The sequence below is a fragment of the Zophobas morio genome, unplaced genomic scaffold, assembly GCF_036711695.1.
Source record: "Zophobas morio isolate AGI-343-1 ecotype UQ-CSIRO unplaced genomic scaffold, CSIRO_AGI_Zmor_V1 ptg000006l, whole genome shotgun sequence".
Classification (NCBI taxonomy): Eukaryota; Metazoa; Arthropoda; class Insecta; order Coleoptera; family Tenebrionidae; genus Zophobas; species Zophobas morio.
In genome coordinates this window covers 12254830-12273307 of record NW_026972111.1, presented here as the reverse complement: position 1 = coordinate 12273307, position 18478 = coordinate 12254830, and the positions used below count along the sequence as shown (strand labels likewise).

At 33.9% G+C, this 18478-nt stretch overlaps 1 protein-coding gene across 3 annotated transcripts; it reads right to left on the bottom strand.

Moving 5' to 3' along the window:
• Positions 1-765: 765 nt before the first annotated feature.
• On the bottom strand, positions 766-16104 carry LOC135123619 (protein CLEC16A homolog). 3 transcript variants are annotated; one of them, XM_064048430.1, is made up of 9 exons: positions 15661-16104; positions 15476-15615; positions 15275-15423; positions 14995-15224; positions 7068-7741; positions 6548-7008; positions 2099-2246; positions 1474-1787; positions 766-1416 (listed from the first exon to the last, which is right to left on the bottom strand). In XM_064048430.1, the coding sequence occupies exons 1-9, from the start codon at positions 15861-15863 to the stop codon at positions 835-837; spliced, it is 2901 nt and encodes a 966-aa protein (XP_063904500.1). In that variant the 5' UTR covers positions 15864-16104; the 3' UTR covers positions 766-834. The 3 variants fall into 3 exon arrangements, with proteins under 3 accessions (XP_063904500.1, XP_063904499.1, XP_063904501.1); XM_064048429.1 differs by having other exon boundaries at positions 2096-2246; positions 15661-16103; XM_064048431.1 differs by having other exon boundaries at positions 2108-2246; positions 15661-16103.
• Positions 16105-18478: the final 2374 nt, after the last annotated feature.

The window sequence follows — 18478 nt, the reverse complement described above, 5'->3', positions numbered from 1 at the left end:
AAAAAAAAAAAAAAAAAAAACGTAAGGTTACATTTTGCCAGACGATCACAGCCAAACCCAAATTTTGAATGTTTGAATTTTTCGCGGGCCTTTCAAACTTTTTCAAGCGTCAGTTTAAGGCGGGAAGTTTGGGTTATTATCACAATTTATTAACTTGTTGAATAAAACTTTTTTCAGAATTTTTAATATTCTTCATTAAATATATTTAAATTCCTGAATACAGTTAATTTACAATTTTTGAATCTTTTCATTTGTTACTTTCACATTTTTAGGGTGTCTTTAAAATATTTTCAGACTTCTTTTCTTTACATCATCGATATTTGATGGTATTACTACATAATTACTGTAGTTGTCTATTTTATATTTCAGTTCATCTATTTTATTGTTACGAAATAAACCCATACGCTGCCTATGGGTTTTCTAGTATGTGTGGCGATGATGAGTGACTCATTGTCGGTGACGGCGTTCGCTAAAGAAAAGTCTGGAAGTGGATGTCGCGATAGGCAAACCAGTTTATCCAACGTGAAGAAAAATTTTAGTTCACTTTTGTCTAAAAACATCCGGAGCGGTTTATACATATACATAATTTTTAACAAGTTTTTTTATGTGTATTGTCAAATTGACTAACTGGTTTGGTGAATTTTACTAAGAAAATAATCTGATTTGAGAAATACAACGGAAAGTTCTGTCTCAATACATTTGGATAACTTTTTTGTTTGGAATAGCCATGAAATCCTCTTTCGCAAACTATAAATCGAAAACACATCAAAGAAATTTTTTTATTAATTATTACAACACTAAACTCAACAAACTCTCGTCTCACATCTCCGTATACTACACGGTCTCCACATTCCCCCCCTTTTTGGAATTCCTTCTCTCACTGGCAATGAACGAAGTCTCTTCAGAACTAATCGATACGTCGGCTTCTACCTCCGGCTTCTTCGCCGCTGCTTCCTCATCCTCCCGTACTTGTGGCCTCGGAACGATCGCGATCTTCGGCGCCATGTCGATGACAGAATTCGGAGCCTTCTTGATCAACTCCAACGGGATCTCCTCCGAGCGTGGGCGCGGCATCCGCGGAGAGCCCTCCCGCGACTTGGTCCTACTCGACGAGGAGTCGCGGGATCGATTAGGCGTTCGATCCTCTTTCTTGGCAGTGATCTTGGGATCGCTGTCCCGGTGTCTGCGCGACTCGTCCGTCCGGTGGGTGACTCCTGGAGGGCTCTCCCAGCGAGGGGTGGCGAACCCCGGGCCACGAGAGAGGGCGAAGGGGCGGTGGTCGCGCACTCCTCGGCCCGTGGGGCGGTTGTACAGACCGCCGCCCACGAAGGCGGGGCTCGGGGGGCCGGACTGTCCTGGAATCTCGAGCAGACGGGCTATGTGCTGCATTTTCTTCTGGCGTGCTTTGATTCGACCCTGAAGGAAAATGGGGGGTTTAAACCAAGTAAATATCAGGAAGAATGCAAAAGTGACCTTGGTTAGTCGTTGTTTAGCTGCCATGCACCTGATGTTGTCATCAAACACGAACTTGGCACTAAGAAGCGGAACCCGATTGGTGGTAGTCCCTGATAGGGGTCTGTGGATCGTGATGTGAAGACACCTGGAGTCGTCCTTGTCTCCTGTCACTTCAATGTCTTGTAGAAAACCCACCAACTTGGCGACACCCCAACCTAATCTCTTGGTATCGGGTTCCACGAGGATCAATTGTAGGACATCGATTACTAGGAACCTCCTCGTCTTTGTACCGTCCTTCCAGAGCACCGTACACGCAATAAGATCGGAATTATCTGCAACAAAACGAAAACAGTCTTATCAGGGGGTTTTGCTTGGAGAAATACCGCAGAACAAGACAATCGTTAAACCTTGGAATGAAGAAAGTGCCACAGTTAACAACCATGCAGAGTAGTGCACGCCACAAGCTTAGTAAAAGTCGAAAGCGTTGAAAAGAAGTTGATGTCACAAGAAAAAAAAAAAAAAAAAGAGAAGAAAACGAAAATAAAAGCACTTTCTTTTGGGTTTATGTATAAACTCTTTATTATTTAAATATAGGTAAGTGCAATTTAACGATTGTTTGATTCGTGCAGTTCTGACACACAACGAGATATACTCAGGTCCAATGCTTGATCGATCTGGACGCAGCTTTGAGGGTTGGTAAGAGGTAACTGGGTTTCCATTTCGCCGTTGAGAGTTAGCACCACGTTTCTCACTAAGAAGAAGACCCTGATGGCCCTTCGCGCTCTCTCCACCTGGAAAAGATACGAATACTTTAACATATTAAAATGTGATAATCTTTTCGTACAATCATTATAGTTACTAATGATACTCGTTTGTTTGAAATGTACACATTTCTCGTACTAAAGTAATATTATGCTGGTTAGTACCTATGTAAATGACATCTGATTGAGTAAAAAGTCGTCTATTTAGCAACTATTGAAATTTAATGTTAAAAAATTTATGTTGGCAACAACTAACGCGTTCCTCGTTTAGTTTGACAGTTACAGTCAAATAATGTCTCAAGTAGCTGTAATGTCAACATTATAAAAAAATTTTGTCAGTCCTTGGTTTTTCGAAATTTACATCCACGTTATTAAAAAGATACTTGACTAATCGATTACATTACTTAAGATACCGTAATTTCATGTCTAACTTGGGGGTTTCTGCAAGGTTCAAATTTGGGTCCCCTCTTGTTTTTATGACTCATTAATGACTTATCTAATTAATTAATATTGAAAGGCTACTCTGGTGTTGATTAAATAAACTATATTTAAATATATTAAAATGCGATGTCATGTCATGTAGCAAAAAAGATCCACTATTGTATTCCTACACGATCAATGATATTACTTTGGAGATAACTCACAAGGTTAAAGATTTGGGTATCATATTTGATGAATCACTTGCATTTGCTCAGTAATTTTAGTTCACTATCTATAAGCAGGATATTAATTAGTATTGCATTTGTTCCCGGTTTATTAAATAAAAAAACTCACGGTTAAAATACTCATTTTATTACAACACAAATAGAACTAACACATTAGCAAGGTTGACTTTGATATGTATTTTCAATCTTCTATAAATATTTTAAAAAGTGTTATTAGCAGTGTTGTTAGTGAATAGATAGCCGGAAAATATCCCGTTAAATATTCTGATAAATATCTAGCTATTAGGCTTATTTTTGAAAATATTCGCCTATTTAAGAACACTAGCTATTAGTGCATTCGGTATGTAATATTATTTATTTCAAAATGGTTGTAGATTTTATTTCGTTCAAATGTTGGTGCGCTATCTCTTATGTATGTACTTAATCAATGCCGAATCTAAGGTGGATTGGCACAATCCTGGCCTACTGCATCGATAGCCATTTTGAAAGATAAGGGATTTTAATTTAATTTAGTTACTTGCAAGTGATTAGTTACATATTGTAAAATGTTACTCAGTTTGTACATTTATGCTCGATTTTGTTTAGCAATTTTCTTGTAATTTGGTTCATTCCGTTGGAAAATATATTTTAATATTATTATTACTTTCAAAATAAATTTCATGGCTTACTAACCGAGTTTTTTTTCGAACATATGGAACAATACATAATAAACTGAACAATGTCTTGATTACTATTCCAATTATTCCGACAGATAAAAAAAAGTCTTATTAAATGAGTTCGTTTTTTATTTTTTTGTTCTTAGAAACATTTAACAGTTTTAATTAAATAAACACTTCTTTTCGTAAATTAGCAAGTATTTGTTATTTAATGGAGTCAAGGTTTCTTTAAAACTTTCAAAAATTTTAAAATCTTTGCGTTTAAATTTGAACTATTCGAACGACAACGAATACTTCAGCATGCTATCATAACCTTAAAATTTTGAGTACAGATTAGAACAAATAATTTTCCTGATATGTAGGTATTATGGTATGGTTTTACATTCTTTATATTTTATGCTGCAGTTGTCAGTATAGAACTGGTAATAGTTTTTAATTAAATTATTATACATTAAAGAAATTTATAAAAAATAAATGAATTTAATTAATTTGTATACTGTTCTAAAATTTCAAAATGTTTGCTCTTTGTAACAAAAACTAACATCTGTCACTTCAAACATCTGAAAAAGGTAATTAAAAAAATATATATTAAATAAAAAAAAGTCTCATGTTTTAAAACAAAAAAATACCCTTCAACTGCTCATGCTTCTTTGAAAAATTAGAAAATTTGAGTTTTGTGCTTTTTATATAAAGTAAAAACCGGTCGATATCAAATATATTTAAAACAGATAACGAACGGGAAAAAATGTACTCTCAGTAATATGCTTAACTTCAGGTGTTTATGCTGGAAAGAATTGGACGATTGGCACATTTAGACAATAAGCATCAATTTGCTTGATTTTGTCTCCATAAAACAGATGAGAGAACGGATTAATTAATTAAGTTACAATGGAACAAAATGGTCCGAACATTATTTTTGGTGAGAAGCCGTTACTATAATTATTTTTTTCTTACATTTTCGAGAAAATAGGGTCAATCGTACTTGATTCGATAAAAAAAAATGGAAACGTTGGGTTGGTTTGCGTGGCTACGCATTATGTGACTAAAGAACAAGAAGATTTATACAATAACAATTATAATAACAACAAACCAAAAAAAGCGCGAATTCATAAAGCAAAAGTGTAAGAGTGTAATATTGTATGATATTTATGTTACGTTTATTGTACAAAATTTGACAACAATCAGTCCAGTAGTTTTGGAGATTATCTGTCTAACAAAAAACCGGACAGAAGACAGACAAACGGAAACGAGGACCTACTTTTTCGTATTTTAAGGGCCATGAACCGTTGAGGAAACATGAAAGTAACCATTCACCGGATAGACCCTATTAAAAGACTTCCTTATCTTACGATCGTAACGTAAAAAGTAACTATGGTGCTCTAAGTATCCGAAAAAACAGGAATGAGCCCGAAATTTTATTTTTTATTGAAATTTTTTGTGAACCCTTTCATTTTTGAAAATTTTAATTGGCATACTGGCACAACTTGGAATGTTGCATCAAAATTTCAAAAATATGTCGGCGCTAAAGCCTAAAAAATCGGCAATCATGGCGCGCAAAAAATATACAGGATGTTCCACTAAAAAAAAAATTGTATGTTGTGCCTCAAAAACAAAATATTTTGTTGAAACTAATTTGAATTTTAGGTTATGTAGTTCAAAAACTCCAAAAACTTTGGTTGGTATGGAGTTTAAAATTATTGACAATTATTTTTCAAACTTAAAAAATTGTCCAAAAAAATTAATAATTGCAGTTTCCTAACAAGCCACGAAAACACAAAGTCAGTATATATTTAGCAGTTTCAATGTGGCTTTAATTTTCTAAAATTTTTAAATATTCTGTAAAATCTATTTTTGCATAATGCATTTTTATTAAACAAATTGTTTAATCACATTAAAAAAAACAACAGTCTGGTGATTTTTTTAAAAGATATTTTAATACTACAAGCAGATTATTTGATATTCAAATGTATTTCAATAGATGTGATATTTTTCATTCAATAATTAAATATATAATACACCCAGCCTCATCTCAATTCCGATGAATTTTTCATTCCTTGTTAGACCGAGGGTAATTGCAAAATTCATATTCCTCTACAAAATTTACCATTTTTATAAAGTTCTAAGTCTTTAGTAGTGAAAAGAAGACGTACAGAAAGAAAAACAAGACAAAATGCAAGCCCCGCCCACCCTCCCTATCTCAACTGTGATAATTTTTTGTGCGTGGGCGGGGCTTATATTTTGCCTTTTTTTTTAGTAGACGTAATTTTCTTCTCATATCGAGAAACTGAAAAGTTCAAAATGGTCAAATTTTGTAGGGAAATGCGGATTTTGCAATGAAGTTCCGCCCCCTGGCTCACGACGAATAAAAAAATCATCACAATTGAGGTGGGGTGGGGCTTATTTTTTGACTTTTGTTTCTTAATATGTGTGATCTTCTTTTTACGACAAGAAACTTAAAATATGGTCAAAATTGTAAAGTTTCGTAGAGAAATATATTAAAAAAAAAAAGGCAAAATATATGCCCCGCCCACCCGTCCTATCTCAACTGTGATGATTTTTTTAAGCACAGCGGGGCTTATATTTTACCATTTTTTTTATGTATACGTAATTTTTTTTTCATAGCAAAAAACTGAAAACAAGTTCAAACTGATTAAAATTTTATAGAAAAATACGAATTTTGCAATTAAGCTCCGCCGCCTGGCTCACGACGAATAAAAAAAAATCATCATAATTGAGTTGGGGTGGGTGAGCGGGGCTAATCTTCTTTTGTTTCTCTCTTAATATTCGTAATCTTCTTTCCACAACAAGAAACTTAAAACATGATAATGATTTTTTGTAGAAAAATATATTAAAAAAAGACGTAATATAAGCCCCACCCAAAAAAATCTATTAACACTTATCTATATTGTTGATAATAAGTTTTTTAGACTTTTATAACATTTTGTCACGTAAACATTGTTTTTAGGTGTTTTATAAATACAGTATTATGACTAACAGGATTACAACTCACCTCTCCACAAGGCAGCCGTTTCGTAAAGTCAATTCCAGTCATAGGCGTCCCGGTGGGCGGTAGCAGTATCGCGCTGTCCATACACAGCCATTCTACATTTAAAGAACTTTTTGACATATCACAGTATTCGTGTTCAAACATATCTAAGAATATTTCTTCACTTTTGTAAAAATTTCGCAAAAGGGCTGTGCTTTGCGTTTTAGCCGACTCTATTGTTGATTTATGGGATTCTAATAAAACGCTCTTTCCATCCGCCATTACTAATTGCACTAACAATTTTAAAGCTAGTTCCAGGGTCACCAACCTCACTCGACATGAAGGCTGGCACGAAAGCAGTACTATGTACAAAAGTTTATCTACCAGATGCGTGTTGTACGTATAACGCACATCGCGCGATGAAGTTTTCGAAGTGTACGTCTTTTTCGGCTTTAAAACTTGCTCTAGGATATCTGGCATGATTCCTGAAACAAAAATAATAATCAAAACCTGAGGTACGTAGATTGTTTTAAACAAACTTTACCTTTATTGTACGCCATTGCGTAGAGCAAGCTCAAAGCAAAAAGTGCCGCGTAGTCATTCTCAGAACAATCAAGCGCGTTGTACACAGTCTCCAGGAACGGCTTATCTGACACGCCATCACTCTCTGTAGGAGTTGTAGCCAATCTCTGCTTCTCTTCATCTGTAATATTTTTTTGTTCTTCTACTACATCATCTTTAAAGCTAAGTTCAGACCCACTGGCTTCATCGACTTTCCCACTTTGTCCCATCTCAATCTCGTACGTTTCCAACAACTTATCAACTCCTCTGTCAAACACCGATCGATCGGTTTTGAGGATAATCCAAGCTAGAGTTTGCACTAAGGGTGAATGGGATATGATAAGACACACTTGGGATAACAGGAACAAAGCAACAACGCAGGAGACTTTTCCAGCTGAAAGTTCGTGCGAGATACCTCCGTTCGATTCATTCAAGCTAAATTTTTGATTTAGAGCTTTGGTGAGTGCTTCGGCTCCTCCTGGTTTCCTTACTGTTGTCAAGGAATATATGTATAGAGGAATCAAGAGCTTGTGAAGTAGGTGGTCCGTCAACACGTGGTTTAGGTCAGTGATGTTTAAGCAAACAATGTCGTTTAGGTAGTGTAAGTGGTCCAAATGCTCGGCTACCAAGTCTGCTAACCGGTTTTGGGATTGGTGGCTACAAGAATTCGTATATAAATAACATATCATTCTTTAATCCACTCTCAAGTTTTGGGGATGAGGGGTGGTTATGATTTAGTTAAAAAAAATATATATACACTTAGCGGCACGAAAAACGGGCCACCCGACAGACATACGGAAACAGGAAACGTATTTGTTCGTACTCTAGGGGTCATGAAACGTTGAGAAAACATGAAAGTACTTCCAAGCTTACGTTCAAGAAAAAAAATGAATCGCATTCGACAGCACAGTCCCCCTTAACGAATGTAATTAAAGTAATATTAGTTTATTAATGATTTTCTAATTTCAAATGAAGCACGTGTAGTTTTGATTTTACTGTTTGCAAATTACAGTAATAGAAATGTTCCCGCAAAACACGTGGCAGGAAATTCACTTTTCAGCCTTAACCCGCTTTAGTAACGATATAACTAAAAATTTCGGATGTTTTTATTTAAGTTATTATATTATCCACACTTCTTAAGTTCTCATTCGAGATTTAAAACAGTTCACTTATGGCATTTAAACTAAGTTATCCATTTTTAGAGGAAGGACCTTGAAAATTTTCATCAGTTAAATTAATATCATCGTGGACTTATTTTCTTACAGCTTGAATCTAAACATTGCCTGTTGTGTTTATTTCATATGTGCTTTGTTTTATGAGATGTGCGGTTTACTTTCGGTTGAATTCACGCATAATTTAATTCTATGTAAAAAATTCTTTGTTGTTTTTGTGGCGCAATTAAATGTTGCTTGTTTCCCGCCTAGTCACGCTGGTACTTATCCAGATTTAATTCAAGTTCGAGAAATGTAGAAACTATTTTAATTGAAACAAAAGCACCAAATTTCGTGGCGAAAGCGGAACGCATAGTTTCTACTCAAAGCTGACGGTTTTTTTCTCATGTCATTTGCTTAAATGGATTTTTCATTGTAAACTTGCTTGAAATGTGCAGTTTGGTCATAGAGTTGGTTGTTTTGCGCGACAGGGTAGTGCGTATAATATGCGGTAGGTCTTTTGGGCACGCAAATATAGTATGTGTGTTGTACTTGTCAATAGAGTAAGATTATCGAAAAAGTGTGACAAACGAAGGCGAGCACTTAAATTCCGCTCTCGTTACAATGTCCTCTGTAGCAAATTGGTTCGTTTTTCGACAGTTTATATTTAAATTTGTCATCGCGCCATTGTAATAACTTTAGTATGACGATTCACTTACTTTAACGACATTTGCTTTTGCTTTGTGTGTATTTTTTTTTTTGTATTAAAACACGAGACATGTTTTGTTTTCATATATTTTTTAATTACTTTTTTCAGATGTTTTAATGTGCCTGATGTTAGTTTGTTAGTTGAATTTTTTTCGCTCCAGAATGGAGGAATAAAAAATTTGCCCTCCATATTTTTCATTTTTATTTAAGGGCACTTTCCCAACCTAGGGTTCACCATTTTGGGAGTCCAATGGTAAACCCTGTGGTATTGTGTACAGATGTTGTTTAGGTATTATTACTATTATTATTTTCAGTTTTACTGACGACATTGGCGTTTTGAAAAAATTATACTGTTTTTGGAATTTTGATGACGCTATCAAGAAAAAAAAAACTAGTAAAAAAATTGTGGAAGGTTATTTTGATATAACTTCCCTCACCCTTGCCAAATGCCGCTTCTTTCCAAAATTATAAAATCAGATTTTGCCATTTTCGTTTTGTGGTAACTGTTAACCTTTATAAAATGGCATAATTAACATCCCCGCAACTTCTGCGTCTTTAAATATGAAATATATTTAAAGCAGATAACTAACAGGAAAAAATATTAACATTCTCAATTTCTCAGTATATGCTTAAATTCGACTATTTATGTTTATATTTCGACCGAATTGACTTTTAGCATGTTCAGATTACAAGCATCAGCGGTAAATGAAAATTATATTTGGTTGATTTTGTGTCTTCAACGCAGAGGAAGGGACAAAAATATCTTCATGGTTTCACAGCATCCAGTTTTTGTAATTTCAAAGTTAAGTTGTAAAATATTGTTATACAATGTTGATTTTCTTTTCAAAATCTGGATGCCAAGGGTAAAAACACGGATTCATAAATCACACATGCAAGATTATAATTTTTGGAAAATTTAAAGAACATTTATTTTGTTCGGCAGAATTCTAGGATGACGTCATAATTTTTGAGGAGGCCGTAATTGAACAAATTTTGATTAACGATTTATCATCTTTCCTATCTCCTTAAAACGTTTGAAATATTTCGGTACATTCCCTTCTGCAATTTTAAAGTTAAATTGTATTTGAATTTTGAATTTTTTCCCAAAACTCTCGATGTCTAGTAGAAAAATCAACACAGATTCTAAATTACACATACATGGAACATGTAATTCTATAAAATTCAAGGAACATTTGTTCCACAAAATTATAAATTACCATAAACCAAAAAATTTTGGTTAACGATTTACCATGCTTAGGATAATCGTAAAAAGCTTGCGAGTTTTCAAAGTATTCGGTTTGAAAATTTCAAAGTTAAATTATAAAATGTTATACAATTTTTATTTTTTTTTACAAAATCTGGATATCTATGGTGAAAACTCGACGCGGATTCATGAATCACACATTCAAGAGTATGCAATCCTATAAAATTAAATATATAATTATAATATCAAAAAAAAGGGGGGAAATTACTAGTAAGTAAAATGGTACGTTTCACCCAACATTTTGTTTTTTAATTTATTATAAGGTAAGTTATTTTTTTTTTAAACAGGCCAATTTTGACGTTGAAGAGTTTTTTTTTATTTTTTTGTAAAAATCTAAAAGTCAACGGTTTCTTTGTGGATCCGCTGGAAACATAGTCAAAAACTTTAGAAATCCACAACTTTTAAAAAATAACCTTAAAAATGGGATAAAATGTTAAAAAATGCATTAAAAATAACATTGACGACAAAAATTGACTTTTTAATTTATAAAAAAGCAATAAAAAACTTCAACGTCGAAATTGGCTTGCTGCTTAAAAAAATGATATATGTAGTTACTTAAAACAGATGAAAAACCAGGTAAAAAAAATAACTTAAATAAATGAAAAAAAAATGTGGATTTGAAATAACAAACAGTGCTTATAGAATCATCAAAATTTATATTTGGTAAATATAATTAAAGAAAAAAATAATCTAAAGTGATGTCATTACTATTTTAGAGGGCCATAAACGAAAAAAATTTGATTAACGATTTACCATGGTTACCATAACCTTAAAACTTTTGCAAAATTTCAGAGCATTCGGTTTTGTAGTTTCAAAGTTAAATCTAGATGTCTAGGATAAAAACTCAACAGGGGTTCATAAACCACATGTGCAGAGTATCTTATTTGATAAAATTTTAATAATATTTACTAATTGTAAATTTTGGTGATGACGTCAACAAATTGTTGGTAGGGATGAGGAGCGAAATTTTGATTAGCGCTTGGTAATCTATACGATATTCGTAACACATATACAATTTGACAACTGGTTTAGTGATTCCGGAGACAGACAGGCAGACAGACGGAAACGGAAGACCTATTGTTTCGTACTGAGTTTACACTGTAAAAGGATGCTCTTATTTAATATGTGATGATGATGATATGTGAAATATAAATTACTGTATAAAAAAAAAGAAATAGACTGTTTCGGGGCTCACCGGGAAATTTCCCGGTGTCCCGGCGGCACAATCCGGCACTGTCTGCCATAAAAAACATACAACGTAGGGTCCATTTTGTTGACGATTACACCTCAAGACCAAATTTCGAAATTTTCGCGAGTCTTCAAATTTTAGGCGTACGTCTAATTTTGGCGGGGAGTAGTAATTCATTTTGTACAAAACAAAATAATCTCAAACGTGATATAGTTATCCTCAAACTTTGTTTTTTTTTATTTTCAATATTATTTTTGGACGGAAGCTGAAATAAGTTTTTTAATTAATACAAATTTTGTTTAGATATTGTGGTGAACACATTTGAATTAAATTTCGCGCTGAAAAAAATTGACAGCGGCGCGAAATCACATTTGAATAATTTGAATTTGAAAAAAAATTCAATTAAAAAAATCGTTAATCATAGGCAACCATGTGCACGTTAACGCCTTTTAGGTAGTGCGTAGTTCTGGTTGGAATTTTAGTTAGAGGGTTGTTAAAAGAGGGGGGCTTGGTAGGGAGGTAGGCTTCACTGTGTGTTGTGTGAGTGAAAACCACGTGGTGAGTTAGCTAGGTTAAGTTGAGTTGGTTTGGTGGTTAATAAAAAAGGAAGAGCCTTTGTTTAACGGCAATTAATCGTAACGACGACGACACCACAGTTTCCCCAACACGGGTAACTAATTCTTGCGGCTTTCGAAGCCGAAAAATGTGAATTTTCGACCGCCGCTAACACGTGTGTAAATTTGTTTTATTGTTTGTAAATTCACAGTTCATGCTCGGAGTTTAATCGTTAACTAGTTCCAACACAATGTAACAATCAGGAATTTGTTTAGAAAAACACCTGCTAGGAGTTTTTTTGTTTACCAAATTACGAATAACGTTTCTGGATGCTTATACTTCGGTGTTACATTATAACACCTCTTAATTTTTCACACAAGATTGCTAATAGTTCATTTACGGCAGTTAAATTAACCTAACGTTGCTCCATTGTGGAAAGGACCTTAGAAACTGCGGTAAAATTCATAATATCGTGGAAAGCTATATCACCGAGAAGCTTTCCTCGAAACGCCAGAGGCGTTTTGTGTTGTTTATTTATCATGCGTTTTGTTTGGGATAAACAGTCCACGATATAAACTCTCAAAGCTAATTGTTTAAGTAACCATCACTTGGATCAAGGTTGCGTTTAACATAATGTAAATTCTTGAAAGAGCATTTTAAAACCGAGCACATGTTTGAACTGTAAAATCTTATTGAACAATTTAACAACATGGTGGCTCATGAGGGACATGCATTTTATTCCTTTGATTTAGAACATTATTTGCACAGCGCCACAAGATTGATCACATTTCTGGGAAACATATTTTTGACGCATATTTTTGAAATGACGCATTCGTCCGACGCCATTTTGAACCTCCAGATCGCCTGTTATGTTTTTGTTTTGTAATAACTTCACTTTTAAAAATTTACAAATGAATCGAATGGACATAAAATATTAAACTCTTTGTAGTTTTGTTAGCTTTGCACACTTTCACCTCACACAATTTTTTTCTACCTCACAAGTTTAACTTCAGTAATTTTCTTTGCTGTATAATTTAAATTGAACGTAAATTTTCATGCTCTGCAATTTCTAACCTCACGTAAATATTTTGTTGATTAATGCTTCCATTATAAATTGTTTGATATTCAATCTTAATCTCAGGTAAGAATTCTTTGTTGTTTAAATATTTCACGAGAGTGTACGACGAATTTAAATGTTGTTTTTGCTCTTTTATTGGAACTTTAACACTTGTTCGGTTGCAGTTTAATATCAGAGTCATAGAAATTGAACATTTAAATGGAATTGAGGCTAAATAACACAATAACACGTGGCAGAAGCGGAGTGCGCGGTTCCTAGTCGAGCTGCCGGGATTTATCGCGCCATCTCAGGCTTTGTATATAAGTCAGGGGCGGTCGAGATGACGTGACGCTATCGGCGGGATGTTTGGGTTATCACAATATTGTTAATTTTTTGTACTTTCTAATAATACCCACACTTTTTGTGAAAATACAAGATATACAGAACATTGTCCATCACGTTGTCTTTGCAATCCCATGAATTCTCCCACTTCGTTGTGATGATACTGACCAGGTTGTAGCCTATTATACAACTGCCAAATCTAACCTAACTTTCTGAAATTTGCAGGAAAATAGGGCCCATTTTGAATATTTCTAGCACGAATATCTGACTAAATATAACTCAAGCTGCGATATTTATTAGCACAATATTCTTATTTATGTTATTTTAAGAAATTAAGATTATAATCAATTGTTTGATGAAATACGGAATGCAGTGAGAGATTCTTCAAAATCAACTTTTTTTTATTAAATCTCTTTTAGACAAATTGCTTGCTACGAAATTATAGGAAAAAGCGATGTTAACTATTGTACTCAAATTAGGTAATTGTAAACTAAAACAAGCGTTAAAATCAAATCATAAATTTAAACTAGGTCACAACAGATTGTTTGGGTTTCGCTGCAAGTTGAATCTAATTTTACTATTTTATCTTCACGAATTTACTATAAAAGAACAAAGTGATTGCAGGTAAGCCTTGATTCATATTATTTACATTTTGCACCAGTCACGGACTACCACGATGAAAAGCCACAAAATATTCTCAAAGTAATTTCTATGTTATTTATTTATGATACACTGTAAATTGTAAAATGGATACGTGGTTACACTGTCCCCAATCTTTTTGTTTAAAATTCTTAGAATCGGTTTATAGAATATTTTGACTGAAATTAAGTTAATCATGCTTTTAATGAAGCGTTTAGTGACATGTGATTGGCGTGGTGTCGGTCAAGTGGTACTTTAATTCCCGATTAAAAATTTAATCGCAATCAAATATTTAATTGATTAAATCGTAAATCGGCCCTTAATGTTTTGACGTTTCATAACTTGTGGAACACGAAAATGTAGGTCCTCGTTTTCCCCTATCTCTAATATCTCTTCTCTGAATACATTGCTAAAATTATGAGCAATCGAATCGTGTTGAATAAAAATATAAATAATTGAATGGAAATCGTATCTTGCATTGATTTCCTCTGAATTTTAATTTTTAATATTTGGGCCACTACTACGAGATTTTCCTCAAGTCGATAATAAATCACTTATTCAGGCTTTCACGTTCTGTTGGTTATTTAATTGCGTTTGTTTATTCTAGCTACTAAATTTTATGCTTTCATTTCCCGTAAAGTATGCGTCACATAAATATAACTTATGACGCTGTAACAACTTTCGCTTCTTCCAGCAAAAGAAAAACGAATTTGTTCTATTTTATATTTTTTTGACATATCAGGAGTCATTTTTATTTACTATGGTATGATAGTTTACCAATTGTCATAATATAGCAAACATCCGAAATGTAAAAGAATGTCCTCAGGTAATGTTTTTTTTTTTGGGATTTTTTTGTGGGTACAGACTAACAGCGAGTGGAACGCACTGTCATATATATATCAACATTAACAAACATGTACATATTTAGAAATAAATTAACAAAACTGTCAGACTCTCACAGCCAACTCTCATCACAAAGATAGCAAAAGGAAAAGAGAAACTTACTCAGCATCATTGCGCACACAAGCATCTAATTCTTGGATATGTTTCCCAATAAACCATACTATATTAGAAAAATATGGAGCTGCTGTTCGGTCTCTGATAAATGCAAGCATACTTGCATCTTCTACTTTGTACACGTTTAAAGTTAAGGTACGCACTGCTATTCTAACCATTGATTCTGGATGGTTAAAAAATTTTATCGCCTCAGTATAAAGAGGAAAGTCATTCGTATGCTGAAAAAAAAAAGTGAAAATATGTTCTAAATATCTTTCAAACTACAAACTTCATTATAAAAAAAATGAATGGTGTGAGCATTCAACTTCAAGCTCAACGTTTTCAGGAACGAAATGTAATAAGCCATCACTTCTTCGTCTGAGAAGTCAAATTTATGCACAATAATTGAATTCACATGGTTATTAGACAACAAATAATCTGCAAAAAAAAATTCCAGCACACTACTACAGTATACCCAAAATGTACTTACACAGCGACGTTTCATTCCTAATGTTTTCGAATAAAATATTAAGCGTTTGAAGCAACTGGACGCAAACAAAGCTTGAGCCTCCACTTCGTTGTCTCATTATGCGTAAAAAGAACGACAACATATTCTTCTCCAAGAAAAAACTGAAATTGATCGTTACAACCAGTACTAAACGCACGTTCACTTACTCAAAAACGGAAGAGTCATTTTGGTCGCCCCAAATTAAAATTTCTGCAATCGATCGAAGACTTTCCACTAGCAAACCACGGTTGTGTTCGGACACCGTTTGGTTGCGTGAAAGGACATTGTACAGATACTTCAGGTGCTCCAAAGAGTGAGGATTCTTCGGGCGCCCCCATCCACCACCAAACCAACTTCTACTGCGGAACATCGTAATATAGGACGCGTTTCGTCAAGCACCATAACCAAGGTTATTTAACATCGTTTACGCAAATTCTTTACGTACGTTTGTCATTCTAGAGTGATAATTTGATTAGTTTGATGAGAACGCGCTTTTGGGGAAGGGCTTTATGTTTTGGAGAGTTTGACAGCTGTTTGAAATGTCAAAATCAGCTGGTGGACGAGAGTTGCACCAGTTCGAATAACAGTTGGGTATAATGTCACAGTAATAAATGTTGAATAAAAAAGACAGACTTTGACCCGGTGGGTACCAAGTAGGTGTAAGCAAATTTAGATAACTATAGACAATTGGATAATTTTAAATGCGTATGTAATACGTTTTAAACTATATTTTTAAAGCATGCACTTTTTAGGCAACCAACAATACACCATCGCTGTTCAAGTGAAATGAGTACAGCATCATTGATCAGTAAGGCTCGGATTGTATGCAAAGTGCATACCTATGTATTTCTTAAAAAGCTGCATATTTTGCATATTTTTTAATCTTACTGCATATTTACCGATTCAGTGCATATCTACCCACATTTTTGTAAAATTTCCAAATTGTATCTTTATTCAGCTAATACCAAGACATTTCGGTAGAATCTTTACCTGAAAAAACAGTAATTAAGACATCCTAAACCGAACTGGAGACATTCCGTTTATTGGTAAGTATATTGAATAGGTCGCGTCCGGCTTAAAATTATTTTATATAATTGTCCCTTATTTAACTCTTCAGGTAGGTAGCATCCTTCTAATTACTTATTTTGTCATTTACCCGTTTCATTCTTAATTTTGTCAGTCGTCCTTCTTTTGGTATTGACAATTGAACTTCGAGTCCAAAATGCCAAAACTTTCTCCAAGTAAGGTGTCCAAATTTTTATCATTGCTATTGTGGTGACCGAATTTTAATCAAATTTTCGCGCTGAAAATAATTAACAGCGGCGCGAAATCACATTTGAATAATTTGAATTTGAAAAAAAAATTCAATAAAAAAAAATCGTTAAACATAGTAACGACGACAACACCCCCGTTTTCCCTAACATGCTCAGCTAATTCTTGCGGAAAAAGTGCTAATTTTCGACCGACGCTACACATGCTGTAAATTAGTTTTATTGTTTGTAAATTCACCGATCAGGTTAGAATTTTACTCGTTAACTGGTTCTAACACAATTTAATAGACAATAAATTTATTTAGACAAACACTTGTTAAGAGATTTCATGAAATTCACTGAGTCACGTCTCGTTTGATTTTGTTTGTCTAATTATGAATAAGGTTTCTGGATCCTAATACTTAAGTGTTACATTATAATACTTTTTAATTCTTCGCACACGATTGCTAATGTTTCATTTACGGCAGTTAAATTAACCTAACTGTGGAAAAAGACCGTAGAAAAGTGCAGCAGAATTCATAATATCGTGAACTAAGGTACGGGGGGATTAAAGATTTCTCACCTTAGGCAGTTATCATCGTTATTATTATCATCACATTACCGAGATAATTTTCTCGCAACGTGGATAATCATATTACTGAGGAGCTTTCCTCGCAACGCCTTATACATTTTGTGTCGTTTATTTATCATGTGTTTAGTTTGGGATAAACAGTCCGCGATATAAACTCTCAAAGCTAATGGTTTTAAGTAACCAGTCACTTGGATCAAGGCATCATTTAACATAATGTAAATCCTTTGTTTGAATCGTTGATAAAGTGTGGCATAATTTAACATAATGTAAACTCTAGTTTGAATCGTTGATAAAACGTGGCATAATTTAACATTAGGTAAATTCTTTGTTCTGGCAGCGACCATGTTGAAAGGGTATTCTCAAACCGAGCACATGATTGATCTGTAAAATTTTATTGAATAAATTAACAAACATTGTGGGACGTGTATTTTATTCCTTTAAGTTAGACCATAGATTAATATAGATGCGACATAGAGGCGGATTTTGCAAAACCACCCTTATTGACATTGGAGTCCTCAACCGCCAAAGGCAAGCGCCAAATTTAAATAGTCGACGCTCATAAAAACCTTGTTTCACTATAATTGTAATTCGTGTGACCTGAATGAAAGTGAAGGAAACAGTAAATAGCTTGTAATATTCTGGTAAATCTAGTGTCAATTTGTCGGAAATAAAACGCGTCGTTATAGTTATTTACGTGGCAAGCTTAGTAAATTAGCCTTTACGGGCGAGCCGGAATGTTTGCAGGGCGAGCGACGTAGGAGCGAGCTCTGTAATCCGGTGAGCCCCAGTAAAGGCTAGTTGCAAGCGAGCCGCGTACAATGTTTTACTTCCTTTTGCTGAAAATCCTGAAAATGAACAACTTTGGCATCTCTAGAAATTTTACTTGAAATTACAGTTAGTGGAGTGCCGTAAGACATAAAAATATGAAAACCTCGGAACCCGGTTCCACTGAATGGATTTTCGTGAAACTTTTCGATTGCATTGTTAAAAGGTTAAATGAAAAAGTTTACCCATCAAAATTTGCCGATCTCCATTACAACAATTTATAACAACAATTAATTGAAGAATGAGAAAAATATGAAGAAAAAAAATTTTGTATTAAAGATTTCAGTTTTATATACAATAAATGATATTTGTATAGTA

Coding starts and splice junctions, on each gene's coding strand:
- LOC135123619 (XM_064048429.1), bottom strand. CDS start 15,863: ATGTTCCGCAGTAGAAGTTGGTTTGGTGGTGGATGGGGGCGCCCGAAG. Junction 15,424..15,475: donor TAGGAATGAAACGTCGCTGT/GTAAGTACATTT, acceptor TTTTTTTTGCAG/ATTATTTGTTGTCTAATAAC. Junction 2,247..6,547: donor AACGGCTGCCTTGTGGAGAG/GTGAGTTGTAAT, acceptor TATCTTTTCCAG/GTGGAGAGAGCGCGAAGGGC.